Here is a 19500-nt window from a genome sequence, read left to right on the forward strand (position 1 = left end):
TTTCTTATTGTCAAAAACATTTATTATGTGCTAGCTCTTTGCCAGGCATTATGCATGGGGTTATACTCACTGGTAAGGTAGCACTGAAGTGATAGACATGAAAGCCATCTTTCATCATAACTGTGTTCAGTTAGCTCACCATCTTTTGAAAATGTTACATTGTGATAGGGATGAGCACTCTGTACTATGGACAAATATGACACTGTACCCCTGATGTGTGGTGGAGGTTTAGGGAACCAGTCAGTTAGAGAGTCAAGTGATGGACCCAAACTGAGTCCTGGAAAAGGAACAGTAGTTAGCCAAGGGACAAGTGGCAGAGGAGATTCCAGGCAGAAGGAACAGTATAACTATACCAAGAAAGGTATAGAAGTGAGAGTAAGCTTCTATGACCCAAGAACATAAAAGCAAATCACATAATATTTAAAAAAGAAAACCAGGAAGTGAAAAAAGGATGGTCTTTCTCAAGTTTAGGTATATTTGCTAAAAAAGAAATCTTTCAAAAATTTAAATATTTTCCAGAAAGTTTATTAATATATTTGATGTGTTTTTTTAATTACCAGGATACTATACTAGTCATCAAAATCACAAAGTGATAAGCAAAAGTCATGGTCCATAAGGAGCACTTACTCTCTTAATTACATTACATAAATTTGTGACATTATTTGTGCATTTGTGTCATTTCTGTATCTTCTGAATCATCGTATTGCTTGCAGTTTAAGCCTCAGTGCCTTGAACAAAGTATGTACCCAATAAATTTTTTAGGCTTGGTTTGAAAAGGTTTGTCTTGAAGAAAAATAAACATAGAAAATTTCAATAAAAGACATTTTATTTATTCATTTATTTATAGACAAAGTCTTTCTCTTTGTTGCCCAGGCTGGAGTAGAGTGGCCTGATCATAGCTCACTGTAGCATGGAACTCCTGGGCTCAAGCGATCCTTCCATCTCAGCCTCCCAAGAAGCTGGTACTACAGGCACATGCCACCATACCCGGCTAATTTTTTAAATTTTTTGTATAGATGGAATTCTCTTTATTTGCCTAGGCTGGACTTGAACTCCTGGGCTCAAGCCATCCTCCTGCCTTGGCTCCCCAAATTGCTGGGATTTACAGGCATGAGCCACCGCACCTGGCTGCAAAAGACATTTTAAAACTAGTTTAAAAGCTTAATTGAAGAGGACTCAAGATAATCCAATAGCAATTACTGTACAAATGACAACAGATAATGGCAGTAAGAATCTAGAGAGGGAGAGCTTATTTTTCAGTTTGAGGCAGTCAGGTCGGCTTTATGGCACAGATGGTTTTTAAACTATCAAGTTTATTCTGAAGTTTATTAGGTGGAGGGGAAAGGTGTTTTCAATGTGAATAAAAAATCTTGAGTAAAAGTCAGTTTCAGAGGTATATTCAGAAATATTGAGCAAGTAAGTTTGACAGAAACAGTGCTGAATTAAGTATTTTTGAAGTTTGATCTGTTTGGGCTCTGTTTCCAGTTTTGCTTTTTAATTCTCCTCTCTCTCTCTCTGTCTTTTAGATTTTCAATTACCATTCCCCTTTTATTCCAGCCCCAGTTGCAACTTTCTTGTTAAAATAGATACAATAGGGCTGGGCACAGTGGCTCAAGCCTGTAACACCAGCAGTTTGGGAGGCCAAGGCGGGAGGATAACTTGAGGTCAGGAGTTCTAGACAAGCCTGGATAGCATAGAGTCCTGTTTCTATGAAATACTAAAAATCAAAAATAAATAAATAAAAATTTTTTTGTTGTAGTGGATATGTCTGTGGTCCCCACTCTCAGGAGGCCGATGTGGGAGGATTGCTTGAGTCTAAGAGTTTAAGGCTGCATTGAGCTATGATCGTGCCACTGCACTCTTAGCTGAGCAACAGAGCAAGATCCTTTCTCTTTGTTTTGAGATGGAGTCTTGCTGTGTCGCCAGGCTGGAGTGCAGTGGCGCAATCTCATCTCACTGCAACCTCCGCCTCCCAGGTTCAAGTGATTCCCCTGCCTCAGCCTGCCAAGTAGCTAAGATTACAGGCATGCGCCACCATGCCTGACTAATTTTTTGTATTTTACTAGAGAAAGGATTTCACCATGTTGGCCAAGATGGTCTCGATCTCCTTACCTTGTGATCCGCCCACCTCGGCCTCCCAAAGTGCGGGGATTACAGGCGTGAGCCACTGCGCCTGGCCAGACCCTGTCTCCAAAAAAAAAAAAAAAGACATACTAGATTTGTTGTGCTAAGTTAGAGTGAAATAATAATACATGTACTTTGGAGACATTTTAGAAACATTTCTGAGATCAACCTTTGTCAAGTCAGAACCCCAAGTGTGTTCTTCCATTTAAAATTATTTTTAGAGTTTTTTCCAGTTTTACACACATTTATGGTTTAGAGTGAAATTAGGAAGATTACTAGAGGCTGGCAAGATGGATGGAAGGTGATAAATCAGCTTTGAGATTTTTGCAGATGTTCAGAAAGAGATGTTAGGACAGAGGGATTGAAAGCAATGGGAAGAGGATTAAGGTATTTCAGGGTAAGAATCAATAGAACAGTGAATGTATACCACTTTAAAATGAAATACCTTTTGTATTGACAGAGCTGTATTTTACCCAAACTTAAGATGAATAATACTCCAGAGGATTTTTGGTTTCAAAACTATTCAAGACTAGGCTAATTTCATTTGTCTGTGTGTGTATCCAGGCATACATGCACATATATATTTAGTAAGCTTGGTTTAAAGAAAATCTGTTATTTCATAGTAGATATGTTTTGCTTTTACCATTTCACACTAATGCATTTCTTTGTTATTGTAAGTTAGCAATTGAATGTTATGTGTATAATTCATGCTAAATTAGTATGTTGGTCTAGAAGGTTTTTCAGGAGACTAATAATGGAGTAGAGGCTTCTTTAATACATATAACTATATAAAACGTTATTAATGTTAACAGATGTTGCACTTTAATCCCCTAGAATGACTGTTTAGTACCAGCAGGAGATTTATTAAGCCTGAATTGTGTGAAATTGTGTGTGCATAAGCTGCAACTTAGATTGTAAAAACGCTACTGGAAACTGTTAAAAAGTTTTAGCTATAATTTGGCAGAGAAGTATTAACTGTGCTAAAAGAAGTATGTGTGTATGGTTGGCCCATGCGCCTTAACCTTTTTATCATTTATCTTCTTGTATTAATGTCACTGAATTATTAATTCATGAGCCAGGATGGGAAGGGTGAAGGCACCATTTAAATGTGTGGCAAATTTATCCTTATCCCCAGAGACATGAAAAAAAGTCATTTTGTGTTATCTGTAAAATGGAAAGGACATTTTAAAATTTCATTTACAGTAATCCACTTCACTTCCAGTCAAACACCTAGATTATTACTACCATAATATAATGTTATTAAAAATTTGTAACCTTCTCCACTCTTTTGTCTTACATATATAATGTTGGTAGAAAAATTTAGCCTTGATTTATTTTAATGTGATACTTGTTAATTGTAGGTTAAAAATATTACTTTTACGAATGATATGTTATAGTTTGACTTAAATTTTAAGGAACAGTAGACTTATGAAAAATAAAAAATATTTACTGTAATAATAACAATTGGTATTTTCATTGAGGGGAGTCTGCATATAGGGAATTGGAAAGCTCTAAATATACGTTTCAAAGAAGTGTTTGCATTTATTGTGACTTCATAATTATTTGGAATAAGATTGGTGATGTTGGCCTTGTAGAACTTTTAGCATTATACAAGAAACTTAGCACATTAGAATTTAGCATTTTCTTGTTGAATGTTATGTGGATCTGGGATATATCCAGTATTTCATATGGGTAAGTAGCTATGGTGACAGGAATTTCAAGAGTTTGAAGCCACTTTTACCAGCAGCTCTTCGAAACCCATCATGCTAATGGAAGAATACCTCAGGGGTCTTGTCCAAACCTCATCACTTTTCATTCTCCATTACTTAATATTTTGATTGGTTTTATATACTCTCATGCCAAAGTGGTAAGATAAGTTACTGTGGTAATGTCCTTTGCTTTCTTTTCTAGAATTTCTCCCCAAACACTCTAAGGTATACATATGGCTCTGTTATACACACACTGAAAACACTAATTTTTTTTTTTTGAGATAGAATCTCTCTTCATCACCTGGGCTGGATTGCAGTATACATATGGCTCTGTTATACACACACTGAAAACACTAATTTTTTTTTTTTTGAGATAGAATCTCTCTTCATCACCTGGGCTGGATTGCAGCGGTGCGATCTTGGCACACTACACCCGCAGCCTCCCCACTTCAAGCATTTCTCTTGCCTCAGCCTCCAGGGTAGCTGGGATTACAGGTGGTGCCACCACGCCTGGCTAAGTTTTGCATTTTTAGTAGAGATGGGATTTCACCATGTTGTCCAGGCTGGTCTCGAACTGCTGACCTCAGCCAATCCACCGGCCTCGGACTCCTAAGTACTAGGATTACAGGTGTGAGCCACTGCACCTGGCCTGAAACTAATTTGTCTTGATCAGTAAGTAATGCTACTTTGTTTTTCTCATTCTAGTATGGTTAATTTACCTTTACGTTAACATTTAAATTAATTTCTTAAAATAGTAGACTAAAGTTGATTTGATTATTTTGGCAGACATGAATAGTTGTTCATTATGTGACTGAACTGCATCCAGTTATCTTGGTCTTAGGATTGTTCATCTATAAACAGGGGTTGGGCAAACTGTGACTAGCCATCAGTTTTGTAAGTAAAGTTGTATTGGCACACAGCCAATATCATTTGGGTATGCATTACCTGTGGCACCTTTCACACTGCAGTGGCAGACATACATAGTTATGGCACAGACCATATCACTCTTAAAGCCTAAAATATTTACTGTCTGGTCCTCCATAGAAAGAGTTACCTAACTTCTGATCTGACTGTATCAATGCATAAAATGTTGGTTCTAATCTTTACAAATGTAATGGAATATAATTGATAATTTTAAGCTCAAGAGATTTGAAAATTCAATAGTTTTTATCATCATTGGAAATGTTTTTTTAAGCAGATTTTTGCTTTTCTTTATATGTGGAGTAGCAATAATAAGTGATATTTTTCCTGAAAGTTTTCTGAATTGAAACATTTTAAAAGCCATTAAAATATTGCAAAAATACATTAGTCTGTTACCACATGAAGGACTCTTGGCAAGTAATTCAAGCTTCTAGTCATTTTTCTCTGCTTTTTATAACCTATGTTTCTTTTTTATTAAACATCACTGCTTTATTACTACTTTAATGTTATTTGAAATTTTAATAGGTTATAAAATTATATTTTAAAGTTGAAAAAGCTCTTTTCTAAAAACCACATACCTCTCCTACTCCATGTTTGAGTAGTTAAGAAGCACTAAAACATAAATTTTAATTTAATAGAAGACGTTTTGGCTTTTAATTTTTTCATACCTAACAGCCACTCAAAATGACACAGTCTGTTACTGTTTCTTAATAGTTGTGTCCATGAATATTTTTCTTACTGTCTCATCTAAATCTCCTATTTTTTTTTTTTTTTTTTTTCATTTTTTTGGGACGAAGTCTTGCTCTTGTTGCCTGGGCTAGAGTGCAGTGGCGCTATGTTGGCTCACTGCAACCTCTGCCTCCTGGGTTCAGGCGATTCTCCTGCCTCAGCCTCCCGAGTAGCTGGGATTACAGGCGCCTGCCACCACGCCTGGCTAATTTTTGTGTTTTTGGTAGAGATGGGGTTTCACCACATTGGCCAGGCTGGTCTCGAACTCCTGACCTCAGGCAGTCCACCCACCTCGGTCTCCAAAAGTGCTGGGATTACAGGTGTGATAAATCTCCTAATATTCTTAGAGGAATCAGCTACACCAAACACAGAGTTTCAGGCCGACACGGGAAGCCAAAGAGTCTATTCTGTTCATTCCCTTAGACTCTAGCTTTATCTTTAGTACTGTTAATTAAGTTAATTATTTAGAAATAATTGGTATATTCCTTTTCTGTACAACTCAAGAAAATCCTTTTATTTTGAGTTTTACTTGAAGACACAGATATAAATGGTATGGAACATTTGGCATAATCGGGACTAACCCCAGCTAAGGCATAGAAACTTGTTCTTTCTTAAAGAAGTCCTGATGTTGTTTTGAATTTTGATTATCTGTAGTTTTCCCAGGAAGGGAGAGTGTGAAATATGTGAGCTAAATGTTTCAGGTTATTATATTATGCCTGTCAATATAATAATCTTTAAGTAGATTTCAAAAACAAAGATTTTCTGAAACAGTTGCTTGTTTTTAAGATATGAATTAGAATAATTGCCAAGACATACTTTGATAGAAGAGACAAGTCCTTAGTTAAACATATTGCAGAAGCCCCCAGATGGCTTCCTTAACATTACTTAAGGTAGAATCAGGACCATAAATTTATCATTGGGAAAATTGGAAAATGATGGAATCATAGATTTATAATCTCTTCCTACCCGTATATAGTTGCTGAACTTGAGACCTAGATGCTTGCTAATTACTGCAGTCCTTGTAGGGGCAGGTTGAGCCACAATTCTATAGTGTGCTCTTGATCTGAATCTTGACCTTTTCATTAGGATGACTGATTGATCTAGGTACACGTCTCAAGGAAACACAGATCCAGAAACTGCTGTTAGTTACTTCTCTTCTCATCACATTTATTACCATTAAGTTTTGGGAGGTTTAGTAATTATTATTTAATGCTTATTTTGGATCTTGGTCATTTTCTTGCATATTTAATTCTCATAAGATTATTAATTTCTTGAAGGTGGCAGCTATATCTTAATCCGTTTTATAATACCTTTAGAACCTAACACAGGACCAGTTAATACATAAGGTAAAAACAATTAATGAATAACACTCGTTTTAGCACTGGATATCCATTAAAAATGTCTAGGAAGTACTCACTGGATATTTGTTGACTTGAATGGACATACATGAAATTATAGTGCTAATGTGATCTACTTTATGTTAAAGGCAAGAAATGTAAGTTTAGATAATACTATATTGACATAGTTTGCAAATGAATTGTATCATTTATTAAAAAGGCAGTGTGCTATAGCACTTCACAAAACTTTCTTCGGCTTCTTACTGTGTATTCTTTATAGTTAATTTTTCATATATATATATGTGTGTATATATATATATATATATATATTTTTTTTTTTTTTTTTTTTTTCCGAGATGGAGTCTTGCTCTGTCTCCCGGGCTGGAGTGCAGTGGCCTGATCTCTGCTCACTGCAACCTCCACCTTCCGGGTTCAAGCGATTCTCCTGCTTCAGCCTCCTGAGTAGCTGGGATTACAGGTGCTCGCCACCACGCCTGGCAAATTTTTGTATTTTAGTAGAGATGGGGTTTCGCCACATTGGCCAGGCTGGTCTCAAACTCCTGACCTCAGGTAATCCACCCGCCTCTGCCTCCCAAAGTGCTGGGATTACAGGCGTGAGCCACCTCGCCCAGCCAATTTTTCATGTTTATTTTTAAGATCATTTGACGTATTTTACTGAGATTACCTCATTACCTCTAAGAAACCTCTGATGGTGTGATATTGATGATCTAATATGTAACAGATCCTGGGTCATTATTATTTCATTTAGTGGTTGTATATATAGACCAAGAGAGAATTTGAATATTGATTCAGGGAATGGCTAGTCACGGTGATTTATGAACAAAGGATCCAGTGCAGTGAGCCAAACATAAGATTGCATCTTATGAGTGAGCCACGTTGAGTTTTTTCTGTTATACTTACCTGAATGATGATTAGTCCATAATCTTGTAGATGTTAATATTAAAACATTTGTTCCATGACTATTAAAGATGCATTGCTAGTTATATTGGAGAAAATATTTATATATTTATTCTTTGACTTACTATGAACAAGTTCTCTGGTAGTTTGGTTGATAAAATTTATCAGTGTAGAGTAATTAGTTAACTTATATAATTTAGGCACTTTAGTAATATAAATGAATAAATTAAGATAGCTCATCTGGAAATAGTAAAAATTAAGTTAATATTTAGCTGTTATTACCTAAGGGATGTTTTGCTCATGTAAACATTTTAAAAATCAACTCACTATTCTTTTGGTATTTCCTCACTTTCATATCTCAAGATGATTTTGTTCCGTATTCATTTTTTTATTCTAAAGGAAAAGATAGTAAAATAAGTTTATCCGGTCTACATAATTAGTGACAGTAGTGATTTTAGAACATGGGCTCATTTCTCAGCCCTTCCGATTGCTTACTTTCCTTGTGTAGGTTAAGTTTTCTGCTTTTAAGATAAAATGGAGGTAATATATATTTCTTAAGGTTGTTGGGAAAATTACATGAAAGAGTAAGCACACTGTTATCTATCTAGTTTAGCTGTAATTTTTTCGGGAGCCTAACTGTGGAAGGCAGTTACAGCTTTTTATTAGGACGAGTTATTTTTAAAGTACAGTGTAATCTCCCTGTGGATGAGAAATTTTGTTTCTTTTTTTCCTCAGTACACAACATATGTAATAGGTGCTCAGTAAATATTTGTTGAAGGAATAATTTGGTGAATAGTGGAAAGAATGGCTTTCTAGTTAGCTTTGATTGGGATCTAAGCTCTGCTACTTATTAGCTGAGTAATTTCGGTTGAGTTATTTTACCCCTCTGAGCCTCAGATTTCTGACCTTTATAATACTTATCTTGCTTTTTTGGTAAGGATTAGTGATATGTATCTGATACAGTATTTCAGACAACACAGAAGTTAGCTTTTTCCCAATTTGAGGTAAAGAAAAAGTTATTTTTAAATGGCATTCCTCTCCAATTTTAAGACATTGTATTTCTTCCAAACTTTTTTTTTCTTCTTTTTGATATGGAGTCTCACTGTGTCACCCAGGCTGGAGTGCAGTGGCACAATCTCGGCTCACTGCAACCTCCACCTCTCGGGTTCAAGCAATTCTCCTTCCTCAGCCTCCTGTGTAGCTGGGATTACAGGCACACACCACCATGCCCAGCTAATTTTTTGTGTATTTTTAGTAGAGACGGGGTTTCACCATGTTGGTCAGGCTGGTCTCAAACTCCTGACCTCGTGATCTGCCCGCCTTGGCCTCCGAAAGTGCTGGGATTACAGGAGTGAGCCACCGTGTCTGGCCTGAACTTTCTAATAGTCTAGAGTCCTCATGCAATTTTTTTGAATTGAATTACAAGTACCATGACTAGAAATATTTCCTGAGTGTCTACTATGTCTGCGAAACAAAGAAATTTTAGTAAAGGGTAAGACCAATGATGAATATTAAGGGGACTTTTGTATAAATAGTTTAATTAATGTCCTCTAGACTTGATAGCAGTGCCTGCAGAAAGAGGATGAAGAAAGAGGGTGGTGACTAGTGGTTGGCCACGTGGTTTTAAAATCTCTGTGAGCATTGCCAGCCCCAGCCCTATCCATGTGAAGAAAAGAAAATAAACTCAAACCCCGAAGAATGCTGAATGTCTGAAGTTTCTAAGAAAGCCTTTCTGATTGGGGATAGCAAGGGTTTGCTTAGCTGACTTACTGAAGGAAAACTCCCAGGAGTAATGATATGTTCTCTGATGTTAAGAAGGGGAAATCTAGTCTGTAAAGATTACACATAAAATATTTCTGAAAAGTGAATAACCTGATTGAGGTTCAGCTAAAGTGAAATAAAACTGTAATTTATTTTTTTATTTTCTAAGCCTTTGCATAGAAAATGAAAAGGCAGAGTTGGGTTAGTGTCATCCTTTTTTGTGTTTGTTTTGGTAAAATACAGAAAAGCGGCTTTTGTTAGTAAATTCTGTCTCATAATGATTATAATTTTACGATGCAAATAAGATCCGAGACTGATTTTGTAAAGCTAACTTCAGTTTTCATTTAGAGTTGACATGTATTTAGTACATAGAATTTAGGCTTACCTAAAACATTAATGTTTCATTTTACACAGCATTAGTGCATAATAACAAGGATGGGTGACTTTGGTAGTTCTCATGCTTAGCTGGCTCTTTTCCTGTTCTCTTCATGCTTATAATTGTTTTGTGCTTAATATCCAGTGTTCGCAGTAGTTCACTGTCCATGAGTAGAAAGCAAAAATAAAGCTTTAGATAGAACTCCTTATGGTGGCTTTGCTCCTAGTAGAATATCAACATTAGTTAAGCAGTGTTAGAAAATTGTAGTTTAATTTTCTTTTGCCCTTATTAATTTGAAACTTGTTATACTCTCTTTCAATGATGCTTATTAATAAACATTTTATTTTTTCTATATTTGTTAAATAAGCCTCATCACATAATAAGGCTAGATGTGATTTCCTGGTAATGTAATATAAATAAGTGACTTAAAATTAGCAGTGTTGTCCTTTTAAGTAATTTTGCTGACAGTTTTAGGCACGGGATATTTAATGCAGCTAATAAATGGAAGCAGGTTACTGTCTGAAAGACTACAGCTCACTGTACATTGCACGTGTGTAAAATGTTGAGGGCTGTTGGGATATACACAGCTGAAGCATATTCCTGGAAGTCACTGCTCAGCTTTGGAAGGTTTGGTAGTAATGACGCATTAATTGACTTTTTACATGGCAGAGTAATAGCATACTTAGATCAAAAAAAATGACAAGAGGTTTGGTAGACAATGGTTTGTGGTTTATAGGAACAAGATTAGGATGAAATTGTTTGAATCTTATTTGAAGAATAAGGAAAAAGCAGAGATGGGAGTAGGTTGTACGTTAGAAGTGGTTTGGATTTTTGAAAGTCATAGTCATTTATAGTTTAAGTAGAAATCTGTGGTATCTTGTTTTACTAAGAAAGCATTACCAGGAGCTTCACCATGCACTACACCTCTACTCTCCCAGTTCCTCCCCCACTTCATCCTAAGCTCTTTGATGTTCTTGGAAGAAGGTTTTCTAAAAATCAAAAGAAAGTTATTAATGTGGGAATCATTTGAAGTAATCTTTTCTGTTTGTTGAAAGGAAATTTAATAGACCTTTTCTGGTTTTGTTACTTGTTTTTGTTTGGCTTTGTGAAATGCTGTTATTGAGCTTTTTGCAGTTACAGAATTTGAAGGACAAATGTTAGCTGTTATCTATGCCAGTGGTTTGGCTCCAATATGATGTAGAAGGAATGCCTTCTTGGGATTAGTGTCATGATATTTGATTATTCGTTCTATTCTTAGCTGATTGTGGTTAGTTAGGTATTTCAACTTTCATTAACATTTGTTTAATGGAAGGTTGTTTAAAACTTGGGTCACAGCAGTAAAATCTTTTGATTTAGTTTCCAAATTTCACTTAAAGCTTGAGGTTTTGGAAATAATTTTATTTGATGTAAAAGTGATTGGGCACAGGTTGTAGAATGATAAAAATAAATTTGTTTTTTTTTTTTTTACTTATTCATTACACAGGCAGATTGACTTAAGCTTTATTTTCATAAAAGAAGCCATGATTTTATACATTTTAGAACTTGTTTCCATTTGTCAGAAACAACCACTTACACTAAGTCTCATAATTGAATGATACGTACTTTTAAAATTGTGTTTCACATTCTCAAACCTTCAGAATACACTGAATTTTTAGTATATAAAATTTTTCATAGGGTATTCTTTCCTGGCCAGAGACCACAATAGAGGTCTTGATTGTGTGGTTTCCTCCTCCTTTTTCCCTTCACCAACAGAGGTTTTCCTATCTCGGCAGCTGTTTCCTACAAGGCAGTCATCAGTCCCTGATTTCTTCATTCCTCCTCCTTCCCACAAACAAGGGCTCTTTTGAATAGTGGATGACTGAAGACAGACTGATCTTGGATCACTTTAAGAAAGTGGAAATGTGTGCAAAAGTTGAGCATGTGGGCAAGCTGCCTGTAGGCACTAGCTCATTCAAATTAAACAATGAAAACTTGGACAGTAAAAATTCTTTGCTTGGAATCTGGAGTGGTCCAAAGGCTGACTTAATTTTACTTGCAGCACTTCATCTCTGCGTTTAAATTATTCTGATTGCTTGATCAGATCATCAAACAGACTGTAAGGATATAAGAAATTGTTCATTGATGGCCTTTTGAATGTGACAAGCCATGAGATTATCTGACTTTTTAAAATGTTTTATATAGAATAATTTTCAGTTTTAAGGCAGGCACATTGGTACAGCAGTTGTAAACTGCAGGTTCACTTTTGGTTTTGGTTACTTTTGATTAGTCTATGGGAGCTCAGAGTGAAAAATGTACAGAGCCAGCCAGCTAGTTTTGCAGGGATGTGTGCCATGTGTCTCCATCAGATTAATTTTGGATACATCGTTCTTCTTTTTGAGGAAGTTTGCATTTTCCTTTGTTTCTTTGGACAGATAAGCATCTGAGGTGTTCTTAAATGGCGTAATACTGATGTCTTCAGTGCTTTCAGAGAGAGCTAAAACTTGGGCCAATTCTGGGTCATAGAAGGATACTTAGGGAAGCATTTACATCTTTGAAACTATGGGCCTGAATGATTTCAGATTAATTTCATACATTACTTTTGTTGTGTTCTTAATAAAGCAAGATAGTACCTTTATAGGTAATAAGTGTTTCAAACCATTTAACATCTGCCTGCTTTTCCATTCAGATTACATTACATTATAATGAACTGATAGTAGAATGTAGTGTACTGCTAATAGCATCCCGTGTGATACGCTACATGAAGCATGTAGTAAATGCACAGTAGGTCAGATAATGTGCAAGGAGTCAAAAGTTAACAGGAAAATTTTGTTTTCTAAATTTTCTCTATGGTTTAGTGACAGCGTCAAAATGATGTAATGAGTTTTTTTTTTTTTTTTTGAGACGGAGTCTTGCTCTGTCACCCAGGCTGGAGTGCAGTGGCACAATCTCGGCTCACTGCAAGCTCCGCCTCCCGGGTTCACGCCATTCTCCTGCCTCAGCCTCCCAAATAGCTGGGACTACAGGCGCCGCCACCACGCCCGGCTAATTTTTTGTATTTTTAGTAGATACCGGGTTTCACCGTGTTAGCCAGGATGGTCTCAATCTCCTGACCTCGTGATCCGCCCACCTCGGCCTCCCAAAGTGCTGGGATTACAGGCGTGAGCCACCGCGTGTTTTACTGAGTTATATATGCAACCTCAGAAAGGGAGGGAAGAGTTCCCTCACTGCTGCACTTTGTAAAACTCTTTAGTTGCAGCAAGTTAAGGATGACTGGAGAAAACTTGGTGTAAGAGTATTATTTAGAATAAAATAATAGGAAACGAACATGAAGAAACTGTAAGATGTTCCTTTAAAAGAAAAGTTTGTAATTTCCTTTCCCTCAGAGGCTAAATGAGGAGGCCAGATATATTTGGGAAATGCCTTCATTTTATGTGCATTGTAAGGCTAACGTTTGCTGTGATTCCTCACACGACCTCAGAAAGAAGTAAAACATTTGGACAGAACCCAGCAAATGACCTGGTCTCATGTGATCCTAGAAGCCGAGAAATACTAAGTCATATTCCTGAAGTTTTTGTACACTCTCCAGTTTGGAGAACTGGATCCATAGGGGCCATGAATACCTAGCAGTCAGGGAAATAAGTTTGATTTGGTGATTAGTAATGTGGCGTTTTCAGAATCCCTTTGTATATGGCATTATTTTGCCATGTACAAATTTTGGCAATTTGACTGTCAAAAAGGCAGTCAACCTTTTTGGGCTTTTGACTGTTTTCAGAATGTAAGATTCAGATATCCAGTGTATAGGAGCAGCTTCTGTAGTGGACATAGAATCAAAATATATTTTATATTCAGGAGAGAGAGAGAGGAACGGAGAGAGAGCATTGTCATTTCTGCATTTTTTTGTTATGTAGAAAGACCATAGAGTAAGTGATGGATTTGTTTGCTTTTCAGATATGAAGATCAATGATGCAGACTGATGGTTTTGATGAAGCTGGGCATTTTTAACTAGATTCATTAAGGAATACAAAGAAAATATTTAAAGGGATCAATAATGGTGTCTTCTGGTTGCAGAATGCGAAGTCTGTGGTTTATCATTGTAATCAGCTTCTTACCGAATTCAGAAGGTAAGATCCAGTTTACATTTTGTTTTTTAAATCCAGGAGAACTTGAACTATACAATCTTCTTAATATGGAAGTACCTAGAATATTTGTTTATTATTTTAAAAATAGGTGTTAAAATGATTTCCTAAATATTGAATTGTGGTTGAGTTCTTTTGATAACACAGATATGATATAGAAAGTGCTAGATATGTGAATTTATATTTTACGTGTATTTATGAAATATAATCATTCTAAATAATCCCAAGGGAACTAAATGAAAGCTCTGTTTTGGTATACATTTTACATTTATTCAATACATTTATTTTAGTAAAATGGAAAGTATTTTGTGGAAACTTTCATCTTTAGTTACATTTGCTTGAGTGTGTGCATAATTCTAAAACTCCTAAGTTAAAATATTTAGTCTTTTATGAAAACTTACATTTTAATAATAGTTCATCTTTTTATGTTGTTTTTATCTTTAGCTATATATGTGTGTGTATATGTATATTCTTTGTAATGTTAAATTTGCAGAAATATAATAACTCTTTGTACTTAAAAATAGGTGTGGAATTTTTCTTAAGCACTATTGCATTAAACATTTTTTAAATCTAGGAATAGTGATGAGTGTATTTTTCAAGACAGACCTGATTTTTAAAGAAATAAATATACTTTTGAAGCCTAATGAAATAATTGGAACCATCATTTATTAACTATATAGATTTCTGGGATCCATTGTTTTCTTAGTCTTAAATATTATTTCCATATGGAAACAACACACATGCAGGTGTTTTTTAGAGCAGGCTAGAAGGTAATATGCAGCTAAGATGTATAAATTTTATAGCTAGTTGATAGTGGCAGTTATTGGCATGAAAATGTATTAATCTTGTAAAGTTCGTGAAGGGTATAAAATCTCTGAGAAATGCATATAAATTGTAATGGATTTAAAAAAATTCCAATTAAATATTCTTGAAAAAATGTTTAAGAATTAAAAAATTGATTTTATATGTACTTTTAAGTGATCTCACTTATACCTATTATTAAAATTATAGGTGGAGAAGGGGCATACTGTCAACTAATAGAAGTCTATTATTCCATTGTCTTTGTAATAAGCTTCAAAATGTTAAAGTTTTAATTTTGCTGAAATAATTTTACTTGAATTGCTTGTTCCAAAGTTATATTTTATCATGTTCTCCTTGTCCCTCCAGTCCCCTACATTCAATATATTGATATAATGTAATATAATTTAAATAAATAACAAATTTAGAAATACTTAAAATAAGAGTTTCTGTATTCAGAAAGTAAATAGTGTTCACCTGGATTTAATCACACTTGGAAGTTACAATCTTTGGGTTAATATTTTATTTTCAGATGACATTGCTCTTTGCTTTAGAATTGAAGTTGCATCATATCTAACATCATATGTAATCTGTGTGAATGAATAATACTATCATGATCAACAGTGAACAGGAATTGTGTTTAATAATATAGATTTCTGGCTTGGATTGTTGTGAAAATCTTGTGTGTAGTCTGATGATTTTACATCTCGTTTTTGGGGGAAAAAACCTAACTGAATTCCTGCTGTTAGGTTGGAATGTTTTTATACATTTAAAAAAGATTCCAGGTGTGGACCAATGGCTCATTAGTCCACATAATGAAAAAATTTCTAATCAAGTTAGAGATCACTTTGCTTGCACAGTAGCTCATCTCAGTGGGGGGCTAGCAAACAGAGACCTTTTTCATGAGATACTGCAGCTTTATTTTCAGTGTCATCTATCAGGTCAGCATTCATATCTGCTGTTAGGAGAAATTTCATTTTTGGCTCATCAGGCCAGGGGGTATTGCTTCTGAAGCACTTCCCTCCTACGGGTAAAAAGAACCTGGGACGAACCCATACTGCTAACTGCTAATTGTAAGAGTATACACAGTTAATACACACTGTTAGAACATTGATCTAGTATTGCATGGGTTTGTCTTAGAAAGTCTTACATGACATGATAGTCCTTTATTGCCAGAAAGCAGATAATGCTCTGTGAACATCTATAGAGAAAGCCAATCAACGTTAGGTAAGAAGGCATAGGAAGGCAGATATGAATTAAACCATTCAGCCATTGAGTTTCTTTTGGGCCCTTACATGATTGTAACCTTTTAACATCTTACACAGTTTAGTTCTTTTTATACTTCTTTTTATACCAGCTTCTAGGTTCTTGCAGGTAAACTCAGATAAGTTTTCCTGAGTGGTTTCTTCCCTTTTTCCTCGTCTATTTAGTGATTAAATTGAGCTGCATGCTTAGGATTCAAAAAGATGCAAGGAAAAATAATGCATAAGGCATGGTTCTTTTTTTGTTTATTTTATTTTTTATTTTCCCATAAGTTATTGGGGCACAGGTGGTATTTGATTACATGAGTAAGTTCTTTAGTGGTGATTTTGAGATCCTGGTACACCCATCACCTGAGCAGTATACACTGCACCATATATATTGTCTTTTATCCCTCGCCCCGCTCCCACTCTTCCCCTCAAGTCCCCAAAGTCCATTGTATTATTCTTATGTCTTTGTGTCCTCATAGCTTAGCTCCTACATATCAGTGAGAACATGGGATGTTTGGTTTTCCATTCCTCAGTTATTTCACTTAGAATAATAGTCTCCAGTCTCATCCAGGTCACTGCAAATGCTGTTAATTCATTCCTTTTTATGGTTGAGTAGTATTCCATAATATATATATGTATTTTATAGATACATATTTATTTTTATATAATATATATTATATTATATGTTATATAATATATAACATATAATATATGTAAATATATATTATATTATTTATATAATATATAATATAATATCTAAATATATATTATAATATATTATTTATAACATATAATATATTATTTATAATATATTATAATATATATTTAGATATTATATTATATATTATATAAATAATATAATATATATTTACATATATTATATTTTATATATTATATAAAAATAAATATGTATCTGTAAAATACATATATTATAATATATTATATATATAAATACACACACACACACACACATATATCACAGTTCCTTCATCCACTCGTTGATTGAGGGGCATTTGGGTTGGTTCCACGATTTTGCAATCGTGGCTGCTGTAACCATGCATGAAGGCACGATTCTTACTCTTGAGAAGCTCATGGTCTTGTGCAGGGATTGAAACCTTAAATACCTGTTGGTGCCTTGAGGACATTCGACTTGAGGTCAGACAAGAAAGTGCTTGTCAGAGGACCTGTCATTACCGTTCCGGTATTTAGCTTGATTTTTCCAGTCTTCTGACTTTCAGTAGAAATCAAACATTAGGATTTTTAAGTAATGGCAACTAATTAAGATTTTGTTTAAAAAACAAGCGTGTATATCATAGAATAGCCATGGGTTATGCCTTTCTTTTTAGATCTTTTTTTTTCCTCATGTTACAGTTGTATTTTGCCTTGGTACACGATTTTAAAGGCTTCACATAATTTTGGATTTGCTTTACGTCGGTACGTAATGAGACATACATTTCCAAATTCATAAGGACTTACTCTGTGTTCAGGCAAACTTTATAAATGTCATATTTTGTGTACACATAAAAGGGCAAATCACTAAGCATTTTTAAAGTTTGAACATGGCAAAAGCTAATTATACAAAGGTTTAATTGTTATATCTACCTATCTCTATTTTGAATCAAGTCTTACCCATTAAAATTTACCTGTGTGTGTAAGAATCAAGTCTTACTCATTAAAATTTACCTGTTTCTGTAAAATAGGATTAATATTTTACATATTCTCTAAGCCTTTCCTACAACGTATTTTGGGGAAAATTATATTTAGAATTTCCAAATAAAAATGATTTTATACAGACCAAACTTGCAAAATATTTTGTAAATTTTTCTTATAATTGATTTTATTTCTAGAGAACTAATCTCAGATTCTTGAAAAGTCAGTTTTGTTGAGAGACTGGTATGCTTTGATTCTTTTGGCCAGTTTTTATAAGCATAGTACCCACTGTGGAATCATGTATCAGTAAGTAGAAAGTAAATTGAATTTCTGTGTCCTAGAGAATTAAATTATGCTATATAATGGAGCCTTGGCAAGCGTAAGTTAGACACATGAAGGCTTGCTCAAGTGATAAGTTACAAATAATAGTACTTCTTCAGCAAAATCAGTAAACAGATTTCAGGTTGAATTCTTTATGCAGTGAATATGTAATTAGATTTTATTAGTCAAAATTTTACTTAATTACCTCAAATTACATTGTTGCTTATCCTTATTTCAAAGAAAAATGTTACACTAGGTATAAATGTGAGACATGTCAGAAACAGCTTTATGTATTTATTTTATATAAATCAAGAAAATATGACAGTTGTAGAAATAGTTTCTTGCCAGTTTTTACTGTACTTTTAAGTTCCCTAAGTACATTTTATAATGACTTGAGTTCATGTTATCTCTCTAAAAAGTATGTGTCTGTAGGGTCTTTTCACTATTTGGGTAGAAGAAAAAAGGCAGATTTAGGGGTTAAATATGAAATAGTGAAAACCATTTCTGGCATATGGGTATTTCCTTCAGAATGGTCTGAATTTGGTGGAATGATTAGTAACTTTATTCTCCAAGGTTAAATTTAAGAAAGATTAATATAATTCAGACTACCATATTCATTCCTCCTTTTTTCTTTCATTCTTTGATTTATACACGCATATAACAAAATCTGTACATATATACACATACTTGTGTATATATGTGCACTCACATACACTCGTGCACACACACAACATGCAGTATGCTAGTTTCACAAGGGCAGGGATATTTTGTTGTTCATTGATGTCTTCAAGTGCCTGAACAATGCCTGGCTTATAGTAAGCACTCAATCCATAGCTGTCACATAAATAAGAATAAATCTTTGAAGAGGTTCGTAGTCTGTATAGTAAGGGAAAAGACAATGAGCAGTTGTAATAAGAGTGTGATAAGTGCCATAATGATGATATTCACAGAGGCATTGGGATGAGCAATAGTTGGATGGTTGCATGTATGTTAGGAAATTCTTGTAGCTGGAAGTGATGATACAGCAGAATCACCTGGAAGATCTGCAGTGGGGCCCAAGCATTAGTTAACATTGCTGACAAATTGCAGGGTGATGCTGATGGTGCTGCTCAGCATCACACTGTAAGAGCAACTGCGTGTTGTATGTGCTTAGGGGTGGTTGGGGTGAGGGTAGGAGTGCATGGGTGTAGACATGGTACAACTTTTTCAAAAGTATTTTTGGAAAAAATGATGAGATGATTGATCATGATTCAGAAGTTAGTAACCAGTTGTTTCTTGGGAGTTAGTGTCTGTTTCTTCGCAGATTGTTCTTTATTCCCCTGATCAGGCTTCTTGGGAATAATTTTAGTCTTCAGAAAAGGATTTTTTTTTCTTTTTGTGTTTTTTTTTTTTTTTTTTAAATGAAGTCTTGCTCTGTCTCCCAGGCCGGAGTGCAATGGGATGGTCTCGGCTCACTGAAACCTCCCCCTCCCGGGTTCAAGGGATTCTCCT

At 34.9% G+C, this 19500-nt stretch overlaps 1 protein-coding gene across 9 annotated transcripts in view; it reads left to right on the plus strand.

Annotated features, from left to right (window-relative positions):
* ADGRL2 (adhesion G protein-coupled receptor L2) overlaps positions 1-19500 on the plus strand; it is a 691023-nt gene that overhangs the window by 520100 nt on the left and 151423 nt on the right. For all 9 annotated transcript variants that reach the window (XM_063624182.1, XM_063624180.1, XM_063624187.1 and 6 more), the window contains one exon: positions 13803-13975. In XM_063624182.1, the coding sequence (XP_063480252.1) occupies positions 13903-13975 (73 nt within the window). In that variant the 5' untranslated portion in view covers positions 13803-13902. The remainder of the gene's footprint in view (positions 1-13802; positions 13976-19500) is intronic.

Source organism: Symphalangus syndactylus, chromosome 12 (assembly GCF_028878055.3).
Source record: "Symphalangus syndactylus isolate Jambi chromosome 12, NHGRI_mSymSyn1-v2.1_pri, whole genome shotgun sequence".
NCBI lineage: Eukaryota > Metazoa > Chordata > Mammalia > Primates > Hylobatidae > Symphalangus > Symphalangus syndactylus.